Raw genomic sequence first — 27277 nt, 5'->3', positions numbered from 1 at the left:
TTCCACAGGAATATCCAGCAGCCAAGGTGGTCCGAACCCACGCATGGGCCCCAGATGAGCCCCATGCTCTGTGGACAGTCGCTGCAGGGGCAGCACCAACCTAAGAAGAGTTCCTGAGGAGGAAGACCCATCCGCAGGCCAGAAAATATTTATTTATAACAGCCCGCCGCGGCTGACCACCACCAGGCTACAAATGAGGGGTGGAACCGCCTAGCAGGGCACGAGGCGTCTCTCAGATCACACCTCTCAGCAAGCTGCCAGACCGCCTCCTTTCAAAAATAAGAATTAAGGGGGAAATACAAACTAAATAATTAAATAAAAAAAAAGAATAAACTCGATTCAAACAGCGGTGCCAGGGACGTGAGGCGATTACCTCAGCCCGCCGCGGGCACGGGGGCACCCGGGGGCGCCCCCAGGGGCGCTGCGGGCGGGGGGGGGTTCGGGGGCGGGGCGGCGCCGCGGCGGTTGCGCTCCGAGCGGTCACATGAGGCGCCGGGGAGCCGCGTAGCCCCCGCCCTCTTTCCCCCACATTCCCCCCCCCTCTCCTCCCCTCGGCCGCGAATGGCACGGCCCGGATGCGCTTGCACGCAAGGAGGGTGCGGGCGAACCATTGAGCGGGGGCGGGGGGACCCGGCAGCTGCCGGCTGGGAACACCCCGTGCTCTCGGGCGTTTGAGGGGAGGGGTGGGGGGGGAGGAGGAGGAGAGTGGACGTGACAGGCGGAGCGGCCGGACACCGGAGGGCCATGGTCGGCCCCCGGGGACAGGAGAGCCAGGGCCCCCAGCAGGTACCGTAGCAGCTCCCTTCCAGCCCTTGCCCCGCCGCTGTGAGGCCGGCACCAGCCGCGGGTGGGCCCGGCCCCGCGCCCTCCCTGCCCCTGACCCCATGAGGGGGTCCCGGGGGGGGTGTGGGGGTGCCGGGCTGCGCCCTGTGGGGGGCTTGGCAGGCGTTAACGGGCTCTGGGGAAGGGCGAAGCGGCCCCCCTTGGGGTTATTTTTCCCCTTTTCGTTTCCCTCAGAGGGTAAATGGGGGGGCTGTGAGGTGGGAACCCCCTCAGGACTGTTGGCCAGCGCTGGCCTTGGGCTGAGAGCTTGGGTGCGCTGCGCCTGTGGTAAGGCACGAATATTCTGGTAGCTGGGGGGATTCATCCTATGCCACGGCGAAAAGGCACTTCACGAGAGTGTGCTGGTAAAGCTGTAGGGCATTGGAACTATCCAGGCTACTCATCTAGGAAAAAAAAAAAATAAAACCCCGAAATCTAATTTAGTTTTTGTTACCGCCTTCCTTTGAGTTTGCTTAAAATTGCATTAGTTGAAAGGTGGAAATCCACAAAAAAAAAATCTGTCTGTTTTTGTAAAAATATTACAGAAGTGCTGATGTGACTGTACTGTTTTGTGAACCCCGAAATTGAAAGAGATGTGCAAAACAGAGAATAAATGAACGGTCGTATGGCCACAGGAGCAAAAACTATCAAGTCTGAGGCAAGCTGTGGACCTGGAGTTTGAACAGCAAAAGCAGATTAAAGTATTTAAATGTGTGGAGAAAAAAAGAAAAGTGATATTTAATCCATGTAGAAATGCGTTACGTATTTAATGTTTTTCAGTTTAATGACGGAATTGTTAATGGAAGTCTACTTTTTCCCTGATACATCTCCTGTGTTAGGATAAAGCCTGGGAAACATTCACTGGAAAAAGGGAAGAGAAATACTGAATAAGTGTTGCATTGTTCATTTGTCAGGTTGAAACAAGAGAAGATGAGGAACAAAACATCAAGTTGACTGAAATTTTGGAACTGTTGGTGGCTGCTGGGTATTTCCGAGCAAGAATCAAAGGGTTATCACCCTTTGACAAGGTAAGACCAATGCAGTAGTTTTTAAAAATCTTTTTTTTTTTTTTTTTTTTTTTTTTTAATTATACATGGGTTATTTTTTTCCAAGTCAGTTTAACAATTCTAGTTGATTTTTTTTATTTTTATTTTTTTTAAAGACACTTGCAATGCAAGAGGCTTTTCTATGTAAATGATCCTGCAAATGAGCCCCTTTGAGACAGGTCTCCTCTGTCTTGTAAAACATTTTTATGCAGCAAGGCCTGTTTTAAGAGAGACAATTGCAAGAGCAAACAAATTGCTGATGTGCTTTTTGATGTATATTATGGCTTAAGTTGGAGTCGTATACAGGGAACTTTGCTCCTCTCTGAATTGCATTTAAAATTGCGAAAAAATATTTGGAGATAGCATAATGCTTTTTAAAAAGAAGTATTTGTTAATTAGAAATGAAGAAGGATTTGGCTTGAGAGGCTTTGTGAAAGAATGGAATAGCTCACTTAGTGAGGTTATTCTGGGGCTGTTTTATGTGTCTTTAGAATGTCACGTATGTCAACCTTTCATTGTCCTAGACAGGAAGTATGTGATACCAACAGGGAGCAGAGTTCAGGCTGAAAAGAGACTTCTGAATTGTTCTAGTGCTGACTCTGTGAGAAATTCCTGAACCAAGGTTTGACCACGTAGAACTATGGCACAGTCTTTAAATGGGCACTTCTGTTTTCTGCTCTTCCTTCCAAAGTAGCACAGCCCTGCTTTGCAATACAATTTTAGTTTCCACGTCCAGCATGGGGTTACTGACCTTGGCTGTTAAGGAGACTGTGCACACAGACATAAAGTAGTTTCAAGGAGACTGCCTTAGGATGGGATGTTGTTGCACTTATGTCTAGAAGTGGATGCATCAGGTTTATACTTGCCTAAATATAATTGCAAAGTTACCATTTCATGACAATGCTCAACCTTTACAAAAATGTGTGTTGCTATTGAAAAGGAGCTGGCTGCTAATATACAAAGGATACTGGTTAACTGTTTTAGACTGGAATGTGAGAGGCCTATAGGGTATTGCGAGGTTTTCTAATACCCAAATTTGGTGTGTGACATGAAGTTATTCCACATTTAATCCCTTCTTTATGATCGTTGTCTTTGCATACATTTAGGTTATCTTGCATATGTTTTTGTAAGGTTGTCATTAAATGTTCAAGTAGTTTAGATAATTGATGACATGGCTCAGGAGCTTAAATATGCTTAAGGATCTCTATAGGAACAGGGTCTGAGACAGATTTCTGTAGAGTTAGAGATCTCCATTACCATGTTTACACCATGCCTAGCAGTTGGTGTTTCAAATGTCAGCAAGCAAAGAATAACAGTAACAATAGTACTGTTAAATATATGAATGCAGAAATTATGATCCTTTATAAAATTTTGATGTGGTCAGTTTTTAAAAGATTACCATGTACTGCTACCTTGTATTACATGTGTACATAAATATTTGTCCCATAACTATTTTAAAACTAATATCTAAGGCTAATAGAGTAACTTAGAGCATCACTGATTGTTCTGGCTTTTTTCCACTCCTCTTGTACATGGATATCAGAAGTAGAATGCATATATCAACTTCTATCTACATGAATTTCAGGCTCTGCATAAGGGTACTGAGGATGGAGAACTTCAGAAGCTGTAGTTCTAAAATGAATAAAGTCTTTAAGATATGTTTGTTTTTACCTCTTCAGATTACAGTGGAACTAACCATGCCGTTGTTCCTTTGGTAGGTTGTAGGTGGCATGACGTGGTGTATCACTACTTGCAACTTTGATATCGACGTTGATTTATTGTTTCAGGAAAACTCTACTATTGGTCAAAAAATGTAAGTTGTTGAAATGACAAAAGTGGTATTTCTGTCTTCCTTAGATAAGGAGAATGGAAGGGGGAGAATTACCTGATATTTACCTGTTTATAACAAAGTCAGTGTTTCCTGCTTTTCGAGATCATCCATTTTTGAAAGTCTGTGGGTTTCTGGATTGCTTAGACTGTAGTTCTGTGAGCTGCAAAACCCAGAAGGAAGCTTATTCCAAAAAAGACAGTTACTCCCTCTGCAATGCCATGTCTGTGCATCCCTACTAAGCAGTGAAAGCATTTATGTGGCTGCACGACAAACTGGATTGGGAACTGATCCAGCTTAAAACCTACCAAAAAAAAGGAAAATAGTTGTAACGTGAATCAGTTCCTGGCTCCGGTTCTCTGTGCAGCTGCACAGATGCTTGTGCTGGCACAAGAGGATGATGCAGAGGCCAAAACAAAGGGCAGAGAGAGACCACGCTGCTGGAAACTGGGGAATGCAACATTAGAAGACCTTCCTTGAGTTCTCTGTTGCTATGTTGCTGTGTAAATAACCTGTGGTTCTTCTTTCTGGTTTTGGGTTGGAATCAGAGGCATCAGCAAATGGAATCTAAATTGCTACCAAAACAGTTACCTGCTGTGATGTTGACCTGATGAGACCATTTTGGTTTTATGTCATTTCGTGTGCATGGAACTTAACTGTAAGCCAACCAATTCCTGTATTAGGGAAGGCTGTAAAAATCACTTATGCTGAGAATGGGGATAATTCTAAACTACATTATTTTTTTGTTTCTGTGATGAGCCATAATTAAAGCTTGCAGGAAGTAAGAATAGCCTGTCAAATTACAGTTGCATGAAGAGACTTATTTCCTCAACATATTTGGAAAGAACATCTTCCTGTGCTGTTTTCTCAAAAGTCATTTAGCATTGGCAAGGCTTTAACACATTTAAAAATAACGATTTGTTGCTTTTCCATTAAATTTAGAAATACTCAAATCATCATAGCTAACTACATAAAGCATTGGTAAATATACAAAATTAAATTTAGATTGAATGAAGATGGGGGTAGTGTGGTTTTGGTTTTAACTGCCAAGAAAATGTTTCTTATCTTTAAGAACAGCTGAATAGGAAATAATTAAGTTGTTCTGAAAATGTTTTTTTATCTTTCCAGCTGACTGTATGTAAAACTGGTGAAACAAAAAACAGTCTCATCCCCCAGAACAGCAAAAATGATTTATTTATATTCAAAGTCACACAAGCATAGTCAATTCCTATAGTCTGTAATGTTTAACTGAATGATGTGTCAGTGCTTCTGTGATCTCAAGATAAGGAAAACTTAAGTTGTGTTTTTTCAGTATTGTTCTGAAAATATTTTGATAGTGTTACTACTTAATTGCTGTGTCAACTATTAGAAATGTTGAAATAAGCATGGAAATAAATTAGGAGATTTTGCATCTGTTGGATTAAGTAACTTTTAACTACGTTTGCTGAGCATTTAATTACACTGCTGAGAGACAGTGCTGTTTCTGTGTAGTAGAATATTAGTGTGGCGCTGTAGTGGAAACTGTCTTAGAAGCGTTCTGTCAGATTTTCACGTCTCTTAGCAAGTGTAAATTTTCAGGCTCCATTCCCAGGCTCTGGTCTGTCTTATCCCTCTCACTCCTCATTTATTTTTTCAGAGTACCAGTTATTTCTTGGGGCAGCACATAATATCACTGAGGACCACTTAATTATTTTCCTTCTTGGAAAAATAATTCTAATTTTTGCAAGTACAGTGTTCATCTCCAGTGCTGATACCTGGTTTTAAAAGGTGCTTAACAGTAGACAGCAAAAAAACACCTTGCCCTAAAATGGGGGATTCTGTAGAAGCAGAATGGCGTTCTTGTAGATGAAGGCCTTTTGTTAGGGTAACCCTTTCATTTTACCAGCTCTTACCTGAACTGTAGAATGGGATGGTTGCCGGCAAATTTGGTTTTATTCACTTCAAACCAGAACCATATGAAGTAGACCATGTGCTTAACTGTTAGGTGCAACACACATTTATACTCATAAAATTTCAGTAGTGACATTGAGATATTTTGGCAGTTTTATTAAGCAGGCTTTTAAGTCCTTGAAAGTGCATTATCTTAGTCTTTCTTAACCTATCTTAAAGCTAGTGTTTTCATCATCCATGCATATATTATATCTACAAACACCTTTTCATTTCATCTGATGAGGGTTTTAATTAGCTCTTTATGGACTGATAATAAATAGCACAATGTAAAAGCTATTCTGTAAATGCGTTTGATTGCTTTTCACAGCTGTGTACAATGGAAGCCACTAGAGGGAACCTTCTAACTGCTAATTGTGTTTGCAAAAATTGTTTGAAATTTACAAAAGAAAAATGAAGCATAAATATATTTGTGGTTTTCTTTTTTGTAATAGTGCCTTAACGGAAAAAATTGTGTCAGTATTGCCAAAAATGAAGTGTCCTCATCGTTTGGAACCACATCAGATCCAGGGACTGGATTTCATTCACATATTTCCTGTTGTACAGGTAATAGTCAATATTTTGCTGAGAAAGGCCATAGCATTTGCATAAAGATATTAACAAAGATTTATGTTATTGTTTGGCTCTTTACTTAATTTTGGAATAAATAATGACAGAGTAGTTCAAATAAATGCTTTTGGAGAATTGAGTGGTGTAAAAGATGATCCATTTTTAAGAAAAACACAAACTAAATTTTTTGAAGTGGACTCATATTGTGCCTCTTGCAGAAGTTAAAGAAACTGAAATTTAAGCTTGTTTCAGAACCTGGTAATCTATTTTGTGAAACTGGGAAATAGAACAAGTATCTTACAGCCTATCTTTAAGCTTACAGAGTAAGGTATGCAGGTAGTGGCACAAACAGCAGGATGTCAATAAAATGAAAGCCAGCTGGGGTTGTTTCTTTAAACATAATTAAGCATATCTTTTCTTCCCCTGTTGGTATCAGTTGAAGACTGGGTAGAAAAATAAATTCCTCTGACATGTGATCCCGTTACTGCGTATTTGTTGAGCAATACTAACTGACTGCATGCATGCTCACAGTTCTTCAGTTTATTAAGGTTGAAGCTAACATGTGATGTGTTGCGCTTGTGTGGTATCTAAAGAATCCTTGGTATGCTGTTACCGTTCTTCAGATTTTACTTTCATCTGCACACAAGAATGTAGCCCTGATAAATAGGGAAAGTGAAGACAGGTCAGCAAGCTTTCTCATTAAGTATCTCTTTTCCTCTTTCCTGTGGAAGAGTGTAGCAAGGAAGAATTTAATCAAATTCTACTTTGTAAGAAGTGGGGAAAACTTCCTGTTGTCTTTTTCTTGTTATCTTGTAGTGGGAGGCTCTGGAGGAAAACCACACTTAGCTGTCTTTCCCACAAAAAAAAAAAAAATGTGGTGTATGCTACTGTAATAAAGCTTTCAAGCTGTGCTCATGCTGCCTAAAGTGGGAAGTTTGTGTATTGTCAATGTGAGTTTTTGCTTCTAAACTTGTAACTTTCTACCAAAAGAATCCTACCCTAGATTAATTGCTCTGGTCAATTTAAAATGATAATATACAGCTACATTTATAACATGTAAGACTTATAGGAAAAATAATTCCTGTCCTAAAGTAAAGACGTAAACTATTTCTCCTGTTATAAAAATGTAGCATCAGGAATTCTTTTCTCTGACCTGACTTGTCAAAAATTCTGGTTAGAGATACTACCTTTAAAAGGAAAAATACATGGTTTTGAAGCAGGAAGGAAGACAGCTTCTGGATTTCTGTGGTAGCAGTGATTCTCAGTCTTCATAGCTGGCCAGTAAGCAGTATATCTAATCCATTCTTGGTGAAGAAGAGTTTCTTAATGGCTTTTTTTTTTTTTTTTTTTTTTTAATGTGTAGAGGATCTTTTTCAGGGAACATGGCTTTCCCTGTATTCTAGAAGACCATGTAAGATGTATGATAGGCCTGCTATGCCATGGTGTGTAGGAATTCTGTATTTGGTAATGACACTTGACTTGATGCCATGTTAAATTCAAGATTCTGCTTACTGTCTAAATTGCAAGTCAGTCCCCAGATGATACAGAAGCTTTTTCCTTAGCTCAGCTCTGTGTCCCAAAAGCTCTTCCACTGCGCAAGTTAGTCCAGTGAACTTGATGGCAGGAATTTAGCTGAATCCTCCTCTACAAGAGGAATTGAGATTGAGCTGGCTCACTGCCACAGACTGTAGCTAAATAAACAAAAAATAGACTTTAAAAATGGGAACTCAGTGAGCAGATCCATTTCTGTTCTTCCTAGTAACTTTTCTCTGCAGACATAAGCAAAGTTATGTACAAAATCTTGTGTTGGAATGTGTGCTGTAATTAATAGCTTCTGTTTTCAGCTCCCTCGTTGTCATTGTAGTCCCATGGCTTTCCAGGGATTCACAGTTGTAGTACAGAAAACTGTTGCTGGCTCAAACTTGGATCCCAAGTATGATCCGATCTCTGATATGACCTGCTGCACAGGCTGTCAACAGCCCCCAAGATTTATCTTCTCCAACATTATTTAAAGTGTACTTGAGTCTCCTGTGGCTTTTTGTGTGGTCTTATAAATGTCTGAAGAAATGTATTTTTTTCTTACACAGGCATGTGGTTCTTCTTAAATGCTTCATAGTCTTAAAGATGCATCTTTTCATGGTGTTGCTGTAGTTTGTGGAAAAATATTAATATCTATAACAGGGAAATTTGATAGAAATAAGCATATCCTAGCTTTAATGGCTTCCACCTGGGGTACAACCAATATTACTGGGATGAGGTCATGTCCTAAATGGTGTCCTGTGCCATGGACTGATGATACAAGACAGGTTCTGTATTGGTTTCCGGCACAGGGAGCTGATAACACTTTCTGTTCAGCTTGCAATTGTGTCAAAATCCAGCCCGTCTGCCCCCATTTAGACTGTTAAAGATGGGTGCTGTGAACAGTCGAAGCTTGCTTTGTAGAAGGATGCCCAAGAACTGTAAAAATACCATGTGGACTATTTAGTTGTTTGTTTGAAATTATGTACCCAAGGATGGCATCTTTGGAGTAAAGAGGCGTTTTCCTGCTTGCGTGCAGAGTTTAATCATGCTTGTTTACATGCTGCAAATCTAATACTTCCTGGAATTGAGGGATATATTACATTCTCAGTATGGCCTGTGCAGGAAAAAGACAGCATAGATGGCTTGTGTAGCACAGCAGGGTTTAGAGTTTTTGAAGTATAGAATTCTGAGCAGCAAAACTTAGAGACTATAGCTGAGCTCTTGGTCTGGTGAGTTTTGAGGTGTGCTGGCTTTTCTGTGGCGTACATAAAAGTGAAAAGCCAGAAAATTAAAGTTTTAACATTTAAAGATGCAAGCTAAAAGAACAATTTTTAAAGTGGTCCACATCCATTTGTATTTCACAGTTGTTCATTGCTTTATTTTTTTATAATAAATCTAGTTGAACTACAAATATTTGGATTACAGAAATCCAAATAGGCAAAATTCTAATGATCTTTGCTTGTAGTTGTAAAGATTTCATATGTTTTGTTTATGAATTGAGTGCTATGAATTCCTACTAGCTGAGGTTTGCAATATTTTTTCCATACTTATAAAAAAATATATATATACTGAATTGCTTTTATATACTAATATATGGGAAGTTGTAGTGCAAGCTAAATATAGAGGAAATCGTGCAAGAGCATAACTAATTCTGTAAAATACTACTTCTGAATAACTATTCAGAAAAGTTGCTTTTGGAGTGCCAGGCCCTGTTCCAAGAAGTGTTTAAGGAAAGGTAGTTTTGTTCTTTAGACTGATGAATCCCACGGTAGTATGAACTCTGTTGATCTTTGAGGTTTGCGTAGTTCAATATATTTCAGCAGGATGAAGAATGTTTGTTTTATGTATAAAATTCTGAATATAAGGATAACCTTGTGAATTCTTAAAATTTCTTACTAGGTATGTGATTTCTTCTTTTGTTATCTTTTTAGCCCATAGAAGAATAGCAAGCATGAAGCTTATATAAAAACTAGTTCTGGATCATTTTGTTAGGAGTAGGTCCCTCAGTTATGTGCTTAAACATAAATGTTTGTTTGTGTGCTTAAAATGTGCTTTTAGCTTTTATCATGTATTAAAAGCAATTATGAAGCAATTTGCTGTTCGCTGCTGTTGTTATTCTTCCTCTTTCCACTGACTAAAAACTTCTTTTTCAGTGGCTGGTGAAACGTGCAATAGAAACAAGGGAGGAAATGGGAGACTATATCCGGTCTTACTCTATATCACAGTTTCAAAAAACACACAGACTTCCAGAGGTAAGATCAAAGCCAGTTCTTTTTTCTATTACAGTGTGTCAAATGCATAGGTACAGTGTTAGCTTCACAGCTCTGAAAGCCAGCATGGATGCACAAGAGTTGTTTAGACTATGTTGATATCCATCAGGCTATGGGGTTTTGTCTTCACTATCCCTTTGTTAATAGGGCCTAGAGGAATCCATGTACAGATTCAGCTGGGGTTAAAATAAATAAATAAATAAATAAATAAACTAAAACTTCATTGTGACAGAAATTTATAGATGTTAGTTAACTTCTTGCTTGGTATTTGCCCTAATTTTTCAGCAATATTTGTTAATTCTCTGTTGATGTTGCTTGCCAGGTAGCTTGTTCCTGGAGTGCATGTAGAGCTATGCAGTGTATCCTAATATGATAGGGGAAACTTCTCTTTCACACTAAGCTTGTCCCAGCTTTTTTTTTTTTTTTTTTTTTCTGTAGTGTAGTAATGGTTGGAGATTCCACTAGTGGGCTGGGATGGCATTTTTGTCAGGTACTATACAAACAAAGAACAGAAAGACTGCTGATCTGGATATGGTTTTAAAGACCTACCTACCTATCTGATGAGAGAAGCAAGTACTTCTCTGTTGCTGGAAATCACTAGCATTTCACCAAACAGTCAGCTCAGTTAGAAAGCATGGGCAAAAAGCATTTGAAAAATTTGCTAAACTCATTAAAAAAGTTGAGAATTAGTCTCCATTCTTTGTGTTTTTGATCACTTCTTATATTTTGCAGGATGATGAATTTATGCAAAGAAAAGAGAAGGCCGTCAAAACAGTTACTGATATCTTTGTAAGTACAATTTTTTTTTATGATCGAGAAGCAAGCAATTTTTGTAATGAAGTCACTTTGCTGAAGAACGGAAGTAGTTTTAGGACATAAGAACTGAGTCCTAATAGGTTGTTTTTTAAAGTGTACTCTATTCTATTAATGTCTTTATTCAGGTGAACCCTTCTGAAAAGGAATGCAATCTGCTAGCAGCACGCATTTACCTAGTAAATAGTAGCTCTATTTGGTTGTCTTGTCTGAAGTCCCATGGTTCTTGGTAGGGTTTTTCTTACATGTCTATCAGCATGTTTTGTAAAATTGCTTTTCAGAGCTCAGAGAATTACACAGAAAAGGTGAAATAGGTACAGGTATGCCAAATTGGGTGTTTCTTTGTTAATTGAAGAGAGTGAGTTCCTTTATCTGGTATGCTGGGGCTGTTACGTTGACATTCATAGTTTGTGGCCCTGGAATCAGCTGTGCATGTTACCACTTCTGCAGCCTGGGGAATAATTCCATATTCAGGGTCCAAGAAAGGAACAGGTAACGGAAGTCAAGGAAGACAAGGTATAGTCTGGTTTGATACTGTTTTATACTGCTCAGCTGGCTTGTGTGAATATCTCTGAATAGCTCTCCTGGCTTTGAGCATGCTGGCTGCTCTCCCCAGTTTGTATCTATCTGCAGAGTTGATTTGCTTTTGATGTGCTTTTCCTCTGGATTACAGATCTCTAGTATTTAGGTACATCTTCACGGTAGAAAAAGTTTTGATGTTTGTTCATCATTGCTCAAGGTATCAGACAAGCACCTTTTCACTATATATATGAGCTCTGTCAGGATTATAGCCTCTCCTGCTGGCACCTGATCTTCTTATCAGAAGATTAATTCATGAGATCTTTTAAGGTGTCAGCACGTGAGTGCAGTCTATAGGAAAATGCACAGGGAATTTTAAAGGGAGAAAGCACACAAGCTTTTCTGTCTGTCCATAGGAACTGGAAGAAAGGGCATAAGCTCAAGACTCTTCTGCAGGTCACCTTTAAATCACTGTGCGTTGGAATTGGAAGAAAAATCAACTTTCCTAAAGGAGAGAACCATCAAGAATGAAAAATTAGTCTGTTGTATGAATTCATTATTAGACCTGGGGTCTAAGGACCTACCTCTTCTCAAGGGGACAATACAATGAGATTTATGGTCATAACCAGGTCTAAAGGTTAGAAAAGGGAATATTAAATATCAGTAATGCTTACTGGGATAAGAATACTGCTACTGAATTGTGAATATCTAGTAAACAGATTCTGTTGCAGTGGTTTTTTTCAAGTACTCGATTATCTCATACCAAGACTAAGGTTTATGGTATGATGTCTATTCTTTCTATAGAAGGTATAGCACACAATATCACCATAAAAGCTGTAATTATTTTTATGATTTCTATTACTTTTCTGTGAATGTTGAAGTACATGTTATGAGAGATTTTTGATCATAAAAAGCATATTCACTGTGATGGGCAAAAATGTAACAAGATTTAATAATTAGAAACAAAGATAATAGAAATTCAGATTGGAAATGACGTAAAAGTTGCAGAGCATAACTGGCAAATTCCAGAGAAACTTGCCAAGAAATACTATTTTCACTTGTTCAAAATCTCTACCTTGGGATTACATGTCTTGCTCAAACAGCTTTCAATCTTTTTTAAAGTTTATGGTTCAAGAATTGCTTGTTGAAAATCATAGTTCATGTTGTGTAAGAAATCGTATCAAGCAAAAAATGATCTTTCATTTTCCTTTACAGTCTTTGCAACTTCTTGCCTTTATTGTTTTGTCATGTGTGAATATAGTTAATAGCTTGAAGTTAAGCATATATAGGAAAAGCACAAGCTTTTCATTGATTTCAGCATTTGTTTTAGTAATGTATTTGTTTTAACCATTTTAAGCCTGACCATCAGGGGATTTTAAGTTATTTGAATGTAAAACAAACCAAAAGGGAGCGGACCATTCCTTTTTACTGTTGGCTCTGTGATGATGACTTTCTTTGCTGTGATGAGGGCTGGAATTTCCTCTCAGGAAAAAAGGATGAGATAATGTCAATGTAATTGATTTGGTTATAGTTGAACTGGTTATAGTTGTTTTTTAAACATGGAAAGACATATCCTGTAACAAAATATGTAGAAATAAATTTAGTAAGATTTTATTGTGTATTTCCAAAAAAAATGAAGTCAAAGATGTTTATTTAGTAAATACATCGAGTTGGAAAGCAACCAGTGGTATAGATCACTCTAGATAGCAATGCCATGCTTATTTAAAAATAAATTATTTCTTCAAGCTCTGAATTCATTTACTGTCTTGCAGGAGGTTTACAAACCCCAGAGAAAGTATAAGCGTCAGAAGGGAGCTGAAGAACTGCTAGATGAAGAATCTAAGGTTCATGCTACACTTTTGGAATATGGCAGGTGAAAGATTTCATTTGATTGACTGTTTTATATTATGTCTACTTAGAAGTATTCCATATAAAAATTGGTGTGGTGGTTTCTTTAATACTACTTGAGAATCATACTGTTTCATATTTACTCGAGTTTGGTTTCAGACTTTGTTTACTCATCCTGTAAATTCCCTGGGAACTGGAGAGTCATATATGTGTAAAATGCCTGATACAGTGGGAACCCACTTTCTGACTTTGTCCCTTTTAGCAGGTTACGTTTATTGAACGTACTTGTTCTTTGCTCCATAAAAATAGTTTATGCAATGATGGCAATATTACTGTTTTTGCAACACAAAACAATACAACTCGCGTCAAAATTTTAACCTCCAAAAAAAAGAAGATAGAAAAGTTTGAGTATATCTTTTAAGATCTGAATACTGTGCTTCAGAAAGAAGTTGCAGATTCATTTTTTTAAAAAAAGAAGAGTGGTTTTCTGGGCCAGAGATTGCACTAAGAATATCATAAGACCTTTCCTGAGTTCAGGAGCTAACAGCTCAGGATTAATTTCCAAATGGAAAGAGAGCATCACTTCTTCCTTCCAGTAACTTTACATGACAGTATTTTAGGCACAGTCTAAATTTGCAGATCATAATGGAAGAGTAGATTGATTTTGAAATTATTCTGTAAATATGCTGCACTACCTGATTATTTAGTGTATTTGAAACCTTCCAAAACTAACCTGAACCTGACTACATATATATATTTTTTAAATAATCCAGTTTTTAGTGCATTTTTATGTTTAAAACTGATGGAATTTTAATTTATTTGTGGAAGCTGGAAACAGTAATTCTTTCCTGTTGTTGTTTTAGGAGATACGGATTTAGCAGGCAAGCAGGAAAAACAGAACAGGTAAAAAAAAAAAAAAAAGTCCACCTACCCACCCACTCACTCCCAACTGGATGTCTGTGTTAATGACATATCCTGCCTGCTACATGAGTAATGAGTATCTTTTAGCTAAGTGTTCCATGATGTGGTCATTGAAGGAGGGGAGTGGTGGTGTTGTGTTGTACTTTTGTTTTGAAAGAATTGCACTTCTCAGTAAGAAATTTTGCAGCCATTTATTGCATAACAGGTCGTTTAATGTGAAAGAGAAACATGATACCATGCCATGAATAAGTCATGGTGCCTTTTGAAAAGCAGGATTCTTTCCTATGCTTTTGATGACAATGGAATCATAAGCTATCTTAGAATATTTGCAGTGTTATTATTTCAGTGCAGATACTACTTTGGGTACAAATTTTATTATAGACAGAGATGATGAAGAAATACATCAATTATGTCATGGACTCAGCAGTAAATTGAGTATGTTAAGGTTGCCCTTTACTCATTATCTCAATATTCCACATACAAATTTAGCATTTACAATTTATACATGGAGATGTCTCCAAATCTCAGCATACCTCTTTTTCCCTCAAGGTAACTGCCAGGCTGCAGTAATGTTTTATCGAGTTCATTTTGTTTGTTCATCAGCTTGACTGTCTTTGAAATATATATTGCAGCCATCATGTTTGTTGTGTGAATTGAGTCACCAGTAAGGCAGAACTAGAATGTGAATTAGATTAGTGATGCAATGGAAAGACCTAGAAATTGAGTTTGTCTGTCCCCAATTCTTGTTACTTTAGTGGTATAAATTCCTGTGATTAAACTAGGCAATGCTACGCTTTTTTAATGTTGCGTTTTTATCATGCCAATGCTGTTATTAAAAAAGAAAAAACTTTGGTCAAAAATTACAACTTTCCCGTCTATAGCAGACATTTTGTTTAGACAACTGCATTGTGTAATTGGTAGTTTCCAGAAGAGTATGGAGTAAGGGATCTTAGCCCCAGATGTGTCTGTAGCAAGCCAGAGATGCTGAATCAAAGACCTTCTGAATGCATTTGAAATCAGTGAGGGATGGCATGAAATAGAGTGTGGGGATGTCCTGGTAGCTGAAATGTAATTATAAAAGCAGATCGTGTTCCATTTTATCCTTCCCGTCTGTATTAGTACTTTAGATTACATGAACTAGATATAATACTTTTAATTTCTCTTTAAAAGGCTGAAGATAAAAAAAGTGTGCTACCTTCAGGGCTTGCAGCATCAGGAAAAGCTGAGCCTTGTGATGAAGATGACCTTCAAGCTGCTGAAGAGGTGTGTCAAGTACTGAAGTAGGCATGGATGTAACTAACTTGGATGGAGGGCAACAGTTACCTCTGCTGCTCCTTTCTCTGTTGGAAGGAAAAATTAGGTGCTTAGCTGAAGGGAGAGTTGCTTTCCAGAAGAGTATGGAACTTGAGATCAATGTACAGGAGTTAAATGTTTATTGATATTCAATGCAAGAAAAAAGGATTAACTTTGGTTTTGGAATTTAAACATTTTTAGGAGGTCAATTTTTGTCTTGATACTGGGATCTGAATACTCTGAGTTAGACTATACTTTTATAAAGAACTTTCCTTTGTTCGGTAACTCCATCCATCTCTGAATTAACTTTCGTAGATTTACTGTCTCATTACATTACATTCATGTTACAATGTTAGTTGTATATGTATGCCACTGTCAGTAGGCAGAAGTAAGTTAAATAAGATAATCTTATGTGTAATACTTCATATTCTGTCCTAGCTTCGCATTAAAACTCTGATGACTGGAATGGCTGCAATGGCAACAGAAGAGGTAAGCAGCATCTAAAACTGATACAGCTTTGTTTAAATTGTTGTTAGTTACGTTTTAGTGATCGCTGTTCAAATTCATCATCACAGGTGTTTCCTACTTCATTGGGCTTTATAGCACATTAATATGTGGTTATAGGGGCGATTTTTGTCAAATGTAAAAGTTTTCTATGTTTCTGTTAACATTAGAGTTTGGGGAAATTGCCATATATAAAAACACAGGCAGTTCAAAAACTCCAAATGTTTTTTTTTTTCTTTTACTTTGATACCCTTGCAGGGCAAATTGACAGCAAGCACGGTAGGACAGATAGTTGGACTCCAATCAGATGAGATCAAGCAAATAGTGTCAGAATACGCTGAAAAGGTAAGTGTTACCTGGTTGTGATTTACCAAATAATGTTTGATTACTAATTAATTTAAGCTTCTAAATTAATCGCTGTGATTCTCCTAAAACAACACTGTTCCATATATTCTGTGCATGACAGCACAGTCAGGATTCTGGGAAGTGTTTTAATTAGATTTAAATATGTACAAGCTTTTGGCATGAGAGCACATATTCCTTTATTGCATATACGAATAGTTTGGCTGTTAAGCACCTGCTTAAACTTGCTCATGAATAAGGAAAGGCCTGAGCTGATACCTATTGAAACCAGAGGTCTGAATGCATTTTAAAATGTTAAATGTTAAGCGCAGGAATAGGATTTTGCAGGAACTGCTGAGGCAAAAACCTAGGCCTCCTCCACTTGGACTGTTAGACACTGTGATCTTACTTGCGCTGGGCACCATTTATCAGTCATGTGCTAGATCCCTCATTCTGAATCTGGTATTACCAAAAAACAAATCTTTGCTTTTTTAAGTCAAGGCAATTAGCTGTGTATATTTGCTCCATTCATTGTGTTTAGCAGTGATTATTTTCTTTACAGTAATGTGAGGAAGAAATCTGGCTCTTGGAGCAATTAATACATATAATACATCACTGCCAGTTATGAGTTATAGGTCGCTCTTATTTGTCCAATAGTCTTCTCATATTTCTTCCTTTTTGTTGACACTTATGAGGTATGGAGCTTTCCCATTTGGGAGATAAACCCTATAACTCAACAGAGTCTATAGCAAATTCTTGGCCTTTCTTTATTATAAAGGATTGGAAGAACAGAAGCCCAGGGGTCATATTTCAATGTTACATTTCTTCTGTTCTGAGAGAAGGCAGCAAGACCTTGACTATTACAGTAGAACAATGATTAATACTCTGGGAAGTAAGAACTGATTCAAGTCAAACCAAAAATATATCGCTTTTCAGATCTACTGGATATGATGGAAAAGAAATGCTGTGTGTGTGTGTGCGCGCGCGTACACCAGGAAAAGGGAATTAAAGATGTTATCAAACAGCTTAATAAAGCATCAACAATGTTTGGATATGGTTCTAATAGTTTTAACCCCTTCGACGTATTCCTACTCTGAAGAAAAAATCGGTTCTTATTTGTCAATCAAAATCTTAATAGGTTTCACAGGCCCATTTTCAGTGCAGAAAGCTGGCAAACAAAATTCTAGATCTGATTTTGCCATATGCCAGGACTGTGCTTACAAGATGGTGTTTTTGCTGGAGATCAGTGTGTAGTTTTCTGCGTTTCCCGTCCTTTCTGCTGCTATGTTAACTTGCTTGGTGAATTGGAAGGAAAGTTTCTAGTGTTGTTCCTCATTTCCTAAAAAAAGGTCTTGGCAGAAAAGCGTTAACATGGCTTTTATTTGCCTATCCATCGCCAGCTTTTTAAGGACAGTTATTCAAAGTAGTTTTTAGTGTGCTACTTGCAAATTCTCAGAGGAAGAATCCCCACACAACAGAAAGTTTTGCTAGGAGTAGAACTGGATGGAGAGCTAGCTTGTTCCTTGTTAAAATGAGATGGCTATAATTGGAGAAATGCAGCCTCAAAACTACACCTTTCAAAAATGCTTGAAGAAACATTTTCAGAAGTGTTAAATGGTGTTCGCAAGTTGTTTTCATATCATGAGGAGTTGACTTGGAATATTTTTGGACTTTAGATTTGTATATCAGACACTATTACCCACCCTACACATTGGATCAGAGTAGCATAAAATAAGCATCTCAACCATTTAGTGTGGTTAAAGTTCGTTGTTTAAGGAAGATACTAAATGTGTTATTTATTAATTTGTTGGCTTGCAGAAACCCTGAAAGGTAGGGTGAGATTTGGTTATTTTTAATGTGGGTTCCTGAGACTCAGGGAAGTGTCAGGGAAAAATGATAGCAAATTACATTGAAATGACTGCTAAGGATTTAAGTGGAACTTGACTGAAAATGGATTTGAACTGTTAAAGAGTTGGAGATTGCTTTTGTTTTCCCAATGGGCTTCAGATATTTTCAAATTGAGGCAACTGTGGTGGAGTTAAGTCACCTCTGAAGCATATTTAATGATAGGAGGTGGCTGAAAGCAAAGAGATAAAGTTTACTGCTACAACATTTGTATCTTCATGCAGAGACTCAATATTTCTTCCTTTAAGAAGCAGGCTGTTAAAGTCGTTATTACTAGTCATTTATTTTGGCTGGCAGTCTAAGAGCTGCAAATAGATTAGCAATACTGATGAATATGAAACGTCATTAATTTTGAGTTTTAACTTACAAAATTTTGTCTTGCAAAGTGAGGTTTCTGAATAATATTTAACTTGTTTATTTTAATTCACTAATTCTTTTGGGGGCAGTTGGAAGGAACATGGGAGGAGTACAGAAGTGAGCCTATACCTACCTGCCAATTAGTGGGGATATCACAAGTTGACTGAAAAATTGGAGGATGTATCTGTTCAGTCCTTTTTGTCAAATGTAATTGCAATTCTTCTGAGCAACAGCAGCAAATTGATAATCTTGAACAGGCAGAGACACTAATGCTTTCTAATGTCAGCTACTGGGACAGTCTAGTAAGAGACAAGGTAACAACAATGTCAAAAGCAAAGTAGTTTCTGTAATGTGTGCTTTCTTCCCTCTATGCTGAAAGTTTCATTTTCTCCACTAGTTGCAAATCAGTTCAGCAGCAACTGTAATGCTGTAGTGTTGCTGCAGAGCAAATTCTTTTTAACTTTCACACCAGAAAGATTTTTCTGCAGAAACCTCTGTATGTGATGGTTATTTCCCAGTTTCAAAATCAAGCTTTAGCAGCCCACTTCTTGAGGCATAGCCTTTTCTTAATAAATCATCAAGAATAGTAGTGTGGAAACACATTTTTCTTTTAGGTTCCCAAGAGGTTATATGTGAGGCAGAAAATACTTTTAACAATGTACTTAAAGCAGGCATGTTTTAATGATGTCCTTTTAAAAGCATGCCTTCGTAAAGGAAGGAGAATCTTGACACTATTGTAGGAACATCATGGGTGCATTGTGAACGTAGCTTCCATAGTAACCGATTAAATTGCATCAGTAACACATGTTCTTTTGAGTTTTAAAGATCAAACCAGGGTTGATTGCCTTTTTTTTTCCAAGAGCATGGAGCACAGGACAAGAACACAGAATTTGAGGAACTGAGTGTTCTTTGTTTCTCACATATTCAAGAGGAAAAAAAAAATATATTAGGACTATAACAATGTGAATTGCCTGAAAAAGTAGAAGTTTGTTTGTAGAGACAGCAAAAACTGTTTTGACGGTGCTTGCTAAAAATAAAAAAAAAAAAAAGGGGAGCGTTAGGCTTTGGCTGTTCTTTGGGATTTATTAACAAGAAATACAAAAATGTTTTGTCTCTTTATATTCTTAGATATTAGTTTTATTGTACAAAGCTGACACCAAAATGCAAGTTAGAACTACTTGAATAGACTAAATGTCATCAGCCTGCAACAAAAGATTATGACTAAAATAATTATAATATGCTCTACAGACTTAAAATAAATAAATAAATAAATGAGAGAGAAATAAAAAAATTTTTTTTTGAACATCCCATCAGATCCAGTACTTTTACACACATTTCCAAAATAAATGGACATGTTAAAACTGTGTCATGGAAGCAAGTCTAGCATTTGTCAGTTTTTGTACTGAAAAGGATTTTTTTTTTTTTTTTTTTTTTTTTTTTTTTTTTTTTTTTTTTTTTTTTACAGAAAAGCAATTTAGCATAAGCTGGTGTTATAATAGGCTTCCTGCTTCCTTCATTGTGTGCATATTTCAAAAGGAGAAATAGTAAATTCAGTGCAGGTTTAGAGTGTTACTTGTCACTGCAGAGCACCAGTTTTTAGCTTGTGATCTGTGAAGCCCCTGATACTTCATAGACTACCAGAGGTCTGTATCAGGAAATTAAGCAAGCCAGTTTACCTTTTTCAGTAAAAGTAAATTTGTAATATAGAACTTTGCACTGTCACTGAAAAAATAGTGGTGTCTACAATCAGAAAAGTAAAAATAAATAAATAAATAAATAAAATTATCTTAATAGTGAAGTAGAATGTTTTTTTTCATTTGTCTGAAGTCGCTATAAGACTAACACAGAAACCAACAGGAAAAGCAATACTAACTGTATTCGCAAAACAACATGGTTGTGCGTTAAGATACATGTTGTGGTTCACTTTTAGTGTTGTAACTGCGGAGTGTGGAGGAGTATTATCGAAAGTAAAACAGATCACTTCTTTCAGCAGTAGGTGTTTTTAATGTCAGTATTTAATCTTGTAGTTTTTTACGTCATTCCTGCCTAGTAGGCACTAGGTGAGAAGGGTGCAGTGTTGGTGTCTCTGCTGATGTCTGTTCTGCCAAGTTAATTTACCCTTCTTTCGTCATTGGTCTGCTCCAAGATGGGCATCAAAGGAGATTTTAGTCTGTCATCTACCAGCCATAACACATAAGGAAATTCTTCACTTATTTGAGAAGAAGATAACATTTACACCAAGTGTATTGTATTGCTTTTTGTGGATGAGATATTCTGTTTTCCTCTTCTGTCTTCAGAAGACCCCTCTGCCTTTCCTGTGCTTTTAATAGAAGCTTTGATGCTATGTCTTAAAGCTTCCACACGAGGCACCAGTATTTAGTCTCACTGCTGCAGTTTGTGTTTGATGTATTGACTTTTACTGTGCACAGTTGTCAGCAAGCTGTCATGAAAGCTTTGATATCTTCAGCACAAGTTCATATGGATTAATATATAATTAATACAGTAAAATATTTATTATTAATAATATATTAATTGCTCTTTAATCTACTGCAAATATACAATTTCTATGATAGATGTTAGTCATGGTAAAGAATGTTTCTGGCAGATTTCCCTTCCAAATTCAGAGAGAGCAGCAGAGTGGAACCAGATTTTTGTCTTAATTATGTATTTGTGAGACACTTTCTTGGCAATGCAAGTAGTTTTAAACACTAGTGTCCATAGCACAGAAATACATAAAAATAAACGCTTAGAGTGGTAAATGTAATTACCATATTGTAATTACGTCAATCAGCATACTGCATGTAAACCAGTATTTCAGAATCTACAGACACAAACGTTTAAGGCTTTTAAGAATTATGGATTTATGTGTTGAGGTATGACATTGATATCTCCAGTTGAAGAAGTTCAGTAAATACCACTTAAACACTTGACTACCTTGCTTTACCTGATACCTCTGGGATATAATTTATTTGTTTGGCTCGTTTCTAGTCTTTGTACAAGACAGATAGGTGAGTTGTTCTTCCTGTTGGTTAGTGGAACACGGCCCTTGATCAGGAAATATCATAAGTGTGTCCCAGTTTGGCATTTCCTTAGCTACTGTAGAAGTAAAAAGTAATGGTTTGACTTTCAACAGGCTTTACTACTCTTTATTTTAGCAGTCTGAGCTTTCTGCTGAGGAGCGACCAGAAAGGTTTGGAGCTGCCCAACAGCACAGAAGGAAGGTGGCATCTCTGAATAAGCAGATTTTGCAGAAAACCAAACTCCTGGAAGAGGTAAGTATTATGTGTGTAATAAAGAAAACATTGATAAATGTGGTTGATCACCAAGTTTATACCATCCAGAAAAGATTTGCAAGCTATCTTCTCTACCAGCAATTTGTCATGTTCAACATCCATTTCAGCATCTCTGAATGTCTTGCTTGCACATTTATTACTAAGACAATGTGCCTGGTTTCATATTAAAAAAAAAAAAAAAAAAAAAAAAGATAACCCTGTGAGGGAGGGGGCTAGTTGATCAAAAGATGTTTTTAGCTTTGTACACCTCTTTGTAAGATGCTCTGTGTGCTTTTTCTGCATTTGACTTGATAGCTACGACGCTGAAACTGAAAACAGTCTACTCAAGAAACAAATTAGGAAACTGCTCTAAAATACGTTTCATTCTTCTTTAGGCTGATGGATTTTTACTCTGTATGCCCCATCTGTCAAAACCAGCATTTTTTAAAATAGTAAATAACACTAAAATTATTATTTGCATTATTAGTTGAATGTGTTTTGTCACAATTAGTCTTCATTCTAGAGTGAAATGTTAGAAAGTATTACGCTATATTTATTGCGATATACTGAAATTAATTATAGAGGTTTTTTTTTTTTCTTGAATTTGTATTATTTCAATACTTCAGTAATATGAATTTTCCATGTCTATTTCAAATGCAACTTCGGTACCTGGTCAAAATGATGACTTAATGCTAGGTATTGTCAATGTCTTATTACTTATATGCAGGCTGAAGTATCAGCCTTTCAAAACTATAACATGGCCTTATGAACAGCTAAATTCTACATGAATTCCCTTGTAGTCCTATATAGGCTTATTTTTCTGTTTTGTTTCTTTTTTTTTTTCCCTCACTGAAGTAGGAACATAAATTACAGAGTGTGATCTTAAGGCATTTCAGAAGTGGGGAAAGTAGGATGTTCACTGTATCCTAAGTTGTCATTGTAGAGTGGAGGCAGATGCGAGCACGTTGAGCTTGCTGGTTGCAGACCTGTTCCAAATTAAAAGCTGTGCTGTCATGACTGGCAACAGTTCGGTACTGCTCTGTGATAAAAGGGCATGTTCACTTGGGTTTAAGGATGTTCTAATATGGTTTTAGAGATTTGGAGTAGATTTTGGCTTGTGTCCGTCAGCCCACATCCGTCTGCAGTTTTTCTGCAGACAGCAGATGTTCTTGAGGAATGCTCAGTTTGAACGTACAGATACTGGAACAGCGCGCCACAGCTCTTGTCCTTTGCCCTCTTGTGAGAGCTCTTTGTGTTCTTGGAGACAATTAGCTCAAGATGAATTTGGGGAAGGATCACCTAGGTATGTTTTATATTGTAGCATTGGAGAACTGCAACAGCTAGCTCAGGTTTAAAAAACAAAAATTTCGATTTTGCAGTAGCACACTGATCTCCAGCCATGCTGTTTGCTTGATTATTTATTTATTTTTTTTTCTAGTTGAACAGTAGGAGAGGCTGGTATACGAACTTAGCAGTTGTAATTAGCTTTTGCAATTATTCTGTGTTGTGCCTTTTATAGCTTGGAAAGCAGAAAGGATCCCCTGGTGTCTGTGTAAATACTGAGATGTTCAAAAGATTTTTTTTCTGGAGCAGATGGTTCTGATATTCTACAGAACTGCAGTATAGTGTAGTTGCTGGATTAGTAGCACAAAATATTCCTTTAACTTGATGCATGATGAGTGGATTACATTTTCATTTCTGGTGCAAGTCATTTCCTTTACCAGTTTTCCTGGCATGAATGTATTTGCTTGCTTTCCACATACTACTGAGAAGGTGGCAGTTTGGGGTGGGGTGAAGTTGAGGTTGTAAACAACAAAATGATTTAATTCTTGCTTAATTAAAAACTACTTCTACTGGCCAAATGAACTTTGTATTCACAGGAAAACTTAAATATTTTGGGGGTCTTATAATGTTCTTATTTTTAAGAATTGAGGGCTGTTTAATTCCATGTTGCTTATTTATAGTACATAAGTCTGTTATTTTTTAAGGTAAGAAAAGTACTAATAGCTGTGCAAGCCAAATACAATCCTTTTAATCACTTTAGTAAAGTAAAAATGTCATAGTACTGTGTGTGTGTATATAGATGTATGTATTTTTTTCACTTGCCAAAGACAGATTTTGTGGAGTAAGATAGAAGTTAAAAATCAGTGACAGTCAAGACCTCCTTTTAAAAGGTGTCTGTGAAATTCTGTCTTCAGTACTGCCATTATTGATTAAATTCTGGCAAGAGTTCTCATATCGAGTGGTTCTTTAATCTATGTCAAATTTCATGAGATGTGAACTTCAGGTTTAAATTATTTTCTTTTTCAACTAGTTAGAATGCAGTCTGTTGGTGATTTATTTGTGAAAAATACAGAAATACTAACGCAAAAAGTCTTACAAATTTGTCTGTGGAGAGGGATGATGAGGGTGACTCACAGCTCCATATGTTGAATGGCAAACTCAGCCATCAGGAAAAGAAGAGGACCAGAAAGCCAAATACGCATTTCTTTACTTGCAGTGCTTCTGCTTCTCTTCTCTAACCCACGTCCTGTTTTTGTTGTTAATATTTGCAGTGTTACCTTAAAATACATGGACTTTAGGGAAGGATATTTATGTAAAATTAACCTCTAAACTATTTGACAAGTGAAATAACCAGTGGTAATAATATATCAGGAAGGTCAGGTGGAAAGTATTTGCTGCTATTAATTAGATGTTCAGAATTCTTGCAATAAGATATACTCACCTGACGAGAAAAGCCCCTGTTTGTGATAGCTTGCCTGTCATTTCATAGACAACCATTATTAACATCACAAATATTGCTATTCTCCATTACAGGTATAATTAGCATGAACATAGAATTTTAACTTTCTTCTTTCTCTTTGTAATAGTTGCAAGCTAAATGTGCTGATCTGCAGGCAAAATGTACCGAAGCAAAAAAGACATTAACTGAGGTAATGTCTTTGTTTGTCTGTACGCTGATTCTAGCTGAATCATTTTTGAGATAATCTATTTGAGAAGTTACGTGTAAAGGGATGTATTAAATGGTGAAGATGACTGACAACTTTTCTGTGTTAAGAAGGTTTTGAGGTTGTGAATAGAGTTACGATTTTTTTCTTATTGCCCAGTAGCTTTTCTGGTCCAAAAGAAAAACTCATACTTCCTCCCCTTCTGGAGCATGTCAGGAAGTGGTTTTACCATGAAAAGAAAATAATGTTTGTAATGGCAACAGAGAATGTATGAGTCAGTAAAAATGACTGCATGAAGTGAAATGTTAATATATTGGATTTCTTCGTGGAGTTTATTTTTGGATTTAATTATTTCTGTATGTGAAGACTGCTTTTTGACATTTTATTGTTTTTAATTCTTAGGTTGTTACTGTGAGTTAATAGTTGGTCTCTGCTTGTTTTTATGATGCTTCTACATAAGTCTAGATCCCAAATATTGTCAATAATAGGATTTTTTTTTGTTTGGTTTGTTGCCTTTTTCTTTCAGTGGGAAGGATTACGGACATAGTAAAGGATTGAAATAAACATTATGGTCTGAAAGAGAAAGTTTTACTGTCTGATCTTATATGTCATCTGTGGAATGCTCTTCCAGTTGTGAAATCTCATTATGACTGGATATTGTTCTTTCTAAGTCCCCGCAGTCCTGCTTAAACTCAGCACTTAGATCTTTGTTCTGTGCCTTGCATTACCAGCATTTTGGTTGCACTCATGGGTTGCTGGATGGCATGGTTACTGCCTTACCCCATGCTCCAACAGAATACAGAATAGTTAAGATGAGCATATTGAAGTCACTTGGCACAATGTAGGGGACAATCGTGTTCTTTATTTAAAAAGTGTATCTTAGATAATTATTATTTATAACCCTTAGGTCAAGAGTTATAGTGAAAAACTGGACAAGGAATTGGCGGCTTTAGAAACAATAGAATCCCAAGCAGATTCTAGGTAAGCGTTTTTCCTTCGTTTGTGACATTCGAAGTTCTGAAAAATGATGGTTTTAAAACCAAGTAATTGAATATTTCTTGCTTTTTTCAGCCTAAACAAATAATTAGAATTTAAACAAGTACATTTCCCAGCTTCCTTCCAAAGACGGCAAAAGATTGTCATACTATGAAGTCTGAGTGAGAAGTATCAATATGTAGCTGAAAATAATTGTAGATGCTTAAATATAATACAAGCAGAAGGATACTAAACACATTTGAAATGTGTGTGAGGCCTTCCTGTTCTTATTTTCTTTATATTTGACGTCTTCATCTTGCATAAATTAGTGTACTCTTTCAAAACTTCCACAATAATGAGGTGAGAAATCACAAAATCATCAAAATACTCAGGGTAATACGACACTTTATTTTGACCATAGTAATATTTGGATTTGTAATTTAAATGGATTTTATTGGAAAATTGTACAGAACTAAGCTGGTTCTAGTATCTTTTAGTTCTCCATCTCTTTAATGTAAAAACTAAAAAACTAATGCAGTTTGCTGGATCTTCAAATTTAGCGTATTACAGAATCTGCGAGCACTGGTGGCCATGAATGAAAACCTCAAAAGTCAGGAGCAAGAATTCAAAGCACATTGTAGGGTAAGTTTTAATTTCTTAAACAGTGCTTCTTTACCAAGCTTTAAATGTATCCATATACTTCTTCCTGCTTTGTCCTTTCTTCCCCTCCCTGCCATTTACTCTTTTTTTTACAGATTCATATTGAATACTGCCGCTAGTTTGATTTTGTGCAGAATTATGGACAGTTGCCCAGTTCTGCAGTGTATCAGACCTACAACAAGGCTGTCAACCAAGAAGGCTGGAACTGATAACCAGGAGGACTTGCTCCCTGCTATGAGGCAGGGAGCTACAAGGAAGGCAGGCAGGGCATCTGAAGTAGTGTGGCCTTCAATGTTTTGTTTTGCCCAGGGTCTTTGCTAAAAGGCAGTTTTTAGATACGACTCCAGATCAGTCCTGTATTGTGGCTGCTCTTGTTCCCCTCTCTATTCTGCTAAGAGTATCTGGTGATGTGGCAAGAGGGATTACAAACAGATGATAATATTAAAATAAATCAAAGTTTGAGATCAGGCTGTACTAGATAACATCTGTACTATTCACAGCCTGAAACACGTTCTGTCATCTTGGACGAGGTAGCAGTGACCTGAGGAGCACAGTGCACAAGAGGAAGGTTCCTTGAAAGTCCCTAGCTTTGGAGCAAACCACCAGAAGAGACAGAGATAGAGATAAATCTATTACAGTTTTCAGAGTAGAGTTTGTTTTACTGCTTAATTACAGTGTTTTGCTGCCATGTTTACTGCTGTGTTTATAGGCTGCTTAGAAATATGATCAGAGAGAATTGTTTTCATTCTCTTCTGTTTAAACAGTGTTAGATCAAATTTAATGGAATGAAAAAAAGTAAAAAGACATACTGCCCTGTGGCAGATACTGAGCACAGAAACTTCATTTTCCCCAAACATACCGTTTTGGAAAGCTCTGAAGGATCTTGATGGAAACAACCTTACAATTAACTTTGTTCATCCATTAGTGTGAATACCAC

General features: G+C 37.1%; 1 protein-coding gene across 1 annotated transcript in view; it reads left to right on the top strand.

The window, feature by feature from the left end:
* The first annotated feature begins 693 nt into the window (after nucleotides 1-693).
* Nucleotides 694-27277, top strand: part of CCDC93 (coiled-coil domain containing 93) — a 39205-nt gene continuing 12621 nt past the window's right edge. The window contains exons 1-15 of the mRNA XM_032190268.1: nucleotides 694-786; nucleotides 1737-1850; nucleotides 3587-3681; nucleotides 6078-6189; nucleotides 9867-9965; nucleotides 10716-10772; nucleotides 13088-13188; nucleotides 14027-14066; nucleotides 15255-15347; nucleotides 15816-15866; nucleotides 16140-16226; nucleotides 21641-21757; nucleotides 24628-24690; nucleotides 25613-25686; nucleotides 26241-26322. Of these exons, the coding sequence (XP_032046159.1) occupies nucleotides 745-786; nucleotides 1737-1850; nucleotides 3587-3681; nucleotides 6078-6189; nucleotides 9867-9965; nucleotides 10716-10772; nucleotides 13088-13188; nucleotides 14027-14066; nucleotides 15255-15347; nucleotides 15816-15866; nucleotides 16140-16226; nucleotides 21641-21757; nucleotides 24628-24690; nucleotides 25613-25686; nucleotides 26241-26322 (1227 nt within the window). The 5' untranslated portion in view covers nucleotides 694-744. The remainder of the gene's footprint in view (nucleotides 787-1736; nucleotides 1851-3586; nucleotides 3682-6077; nucleotides 6190-9866; nucleotides 9966-10715; nucleotides 10773-13087; nucleotides 13189-14026; nucleotides 14067-15254; nucleotides 15348-15815; nucleotides 15867-16139; nucleotides 16227-21640; nucleotides 21758-24627; nucleotides 24691-25612; nucleotides 25687-26240; nucleotides 26323-27277) is intronic.

Source organism: Aythya fuligula, chromosome 6, assembly GCF_009819795.1.
Source record: "Aythya fuligula isolate bAytFul2 chromosome 6, bAytFul2.pri, whole genome shotgun sequence".
Taxonomy (NCBI): domain Eukaryota; kingdom Metazoa; phylum Chordata; class Aves; order Anseriformes; family Anatidae; genus Aythya; species Aythya fuligula.
The sequence above is the reverse complement of the archived record's forward strand: the minus strand, read 5'-3'. Positions and strand labels throughout refer to the sequence as shown.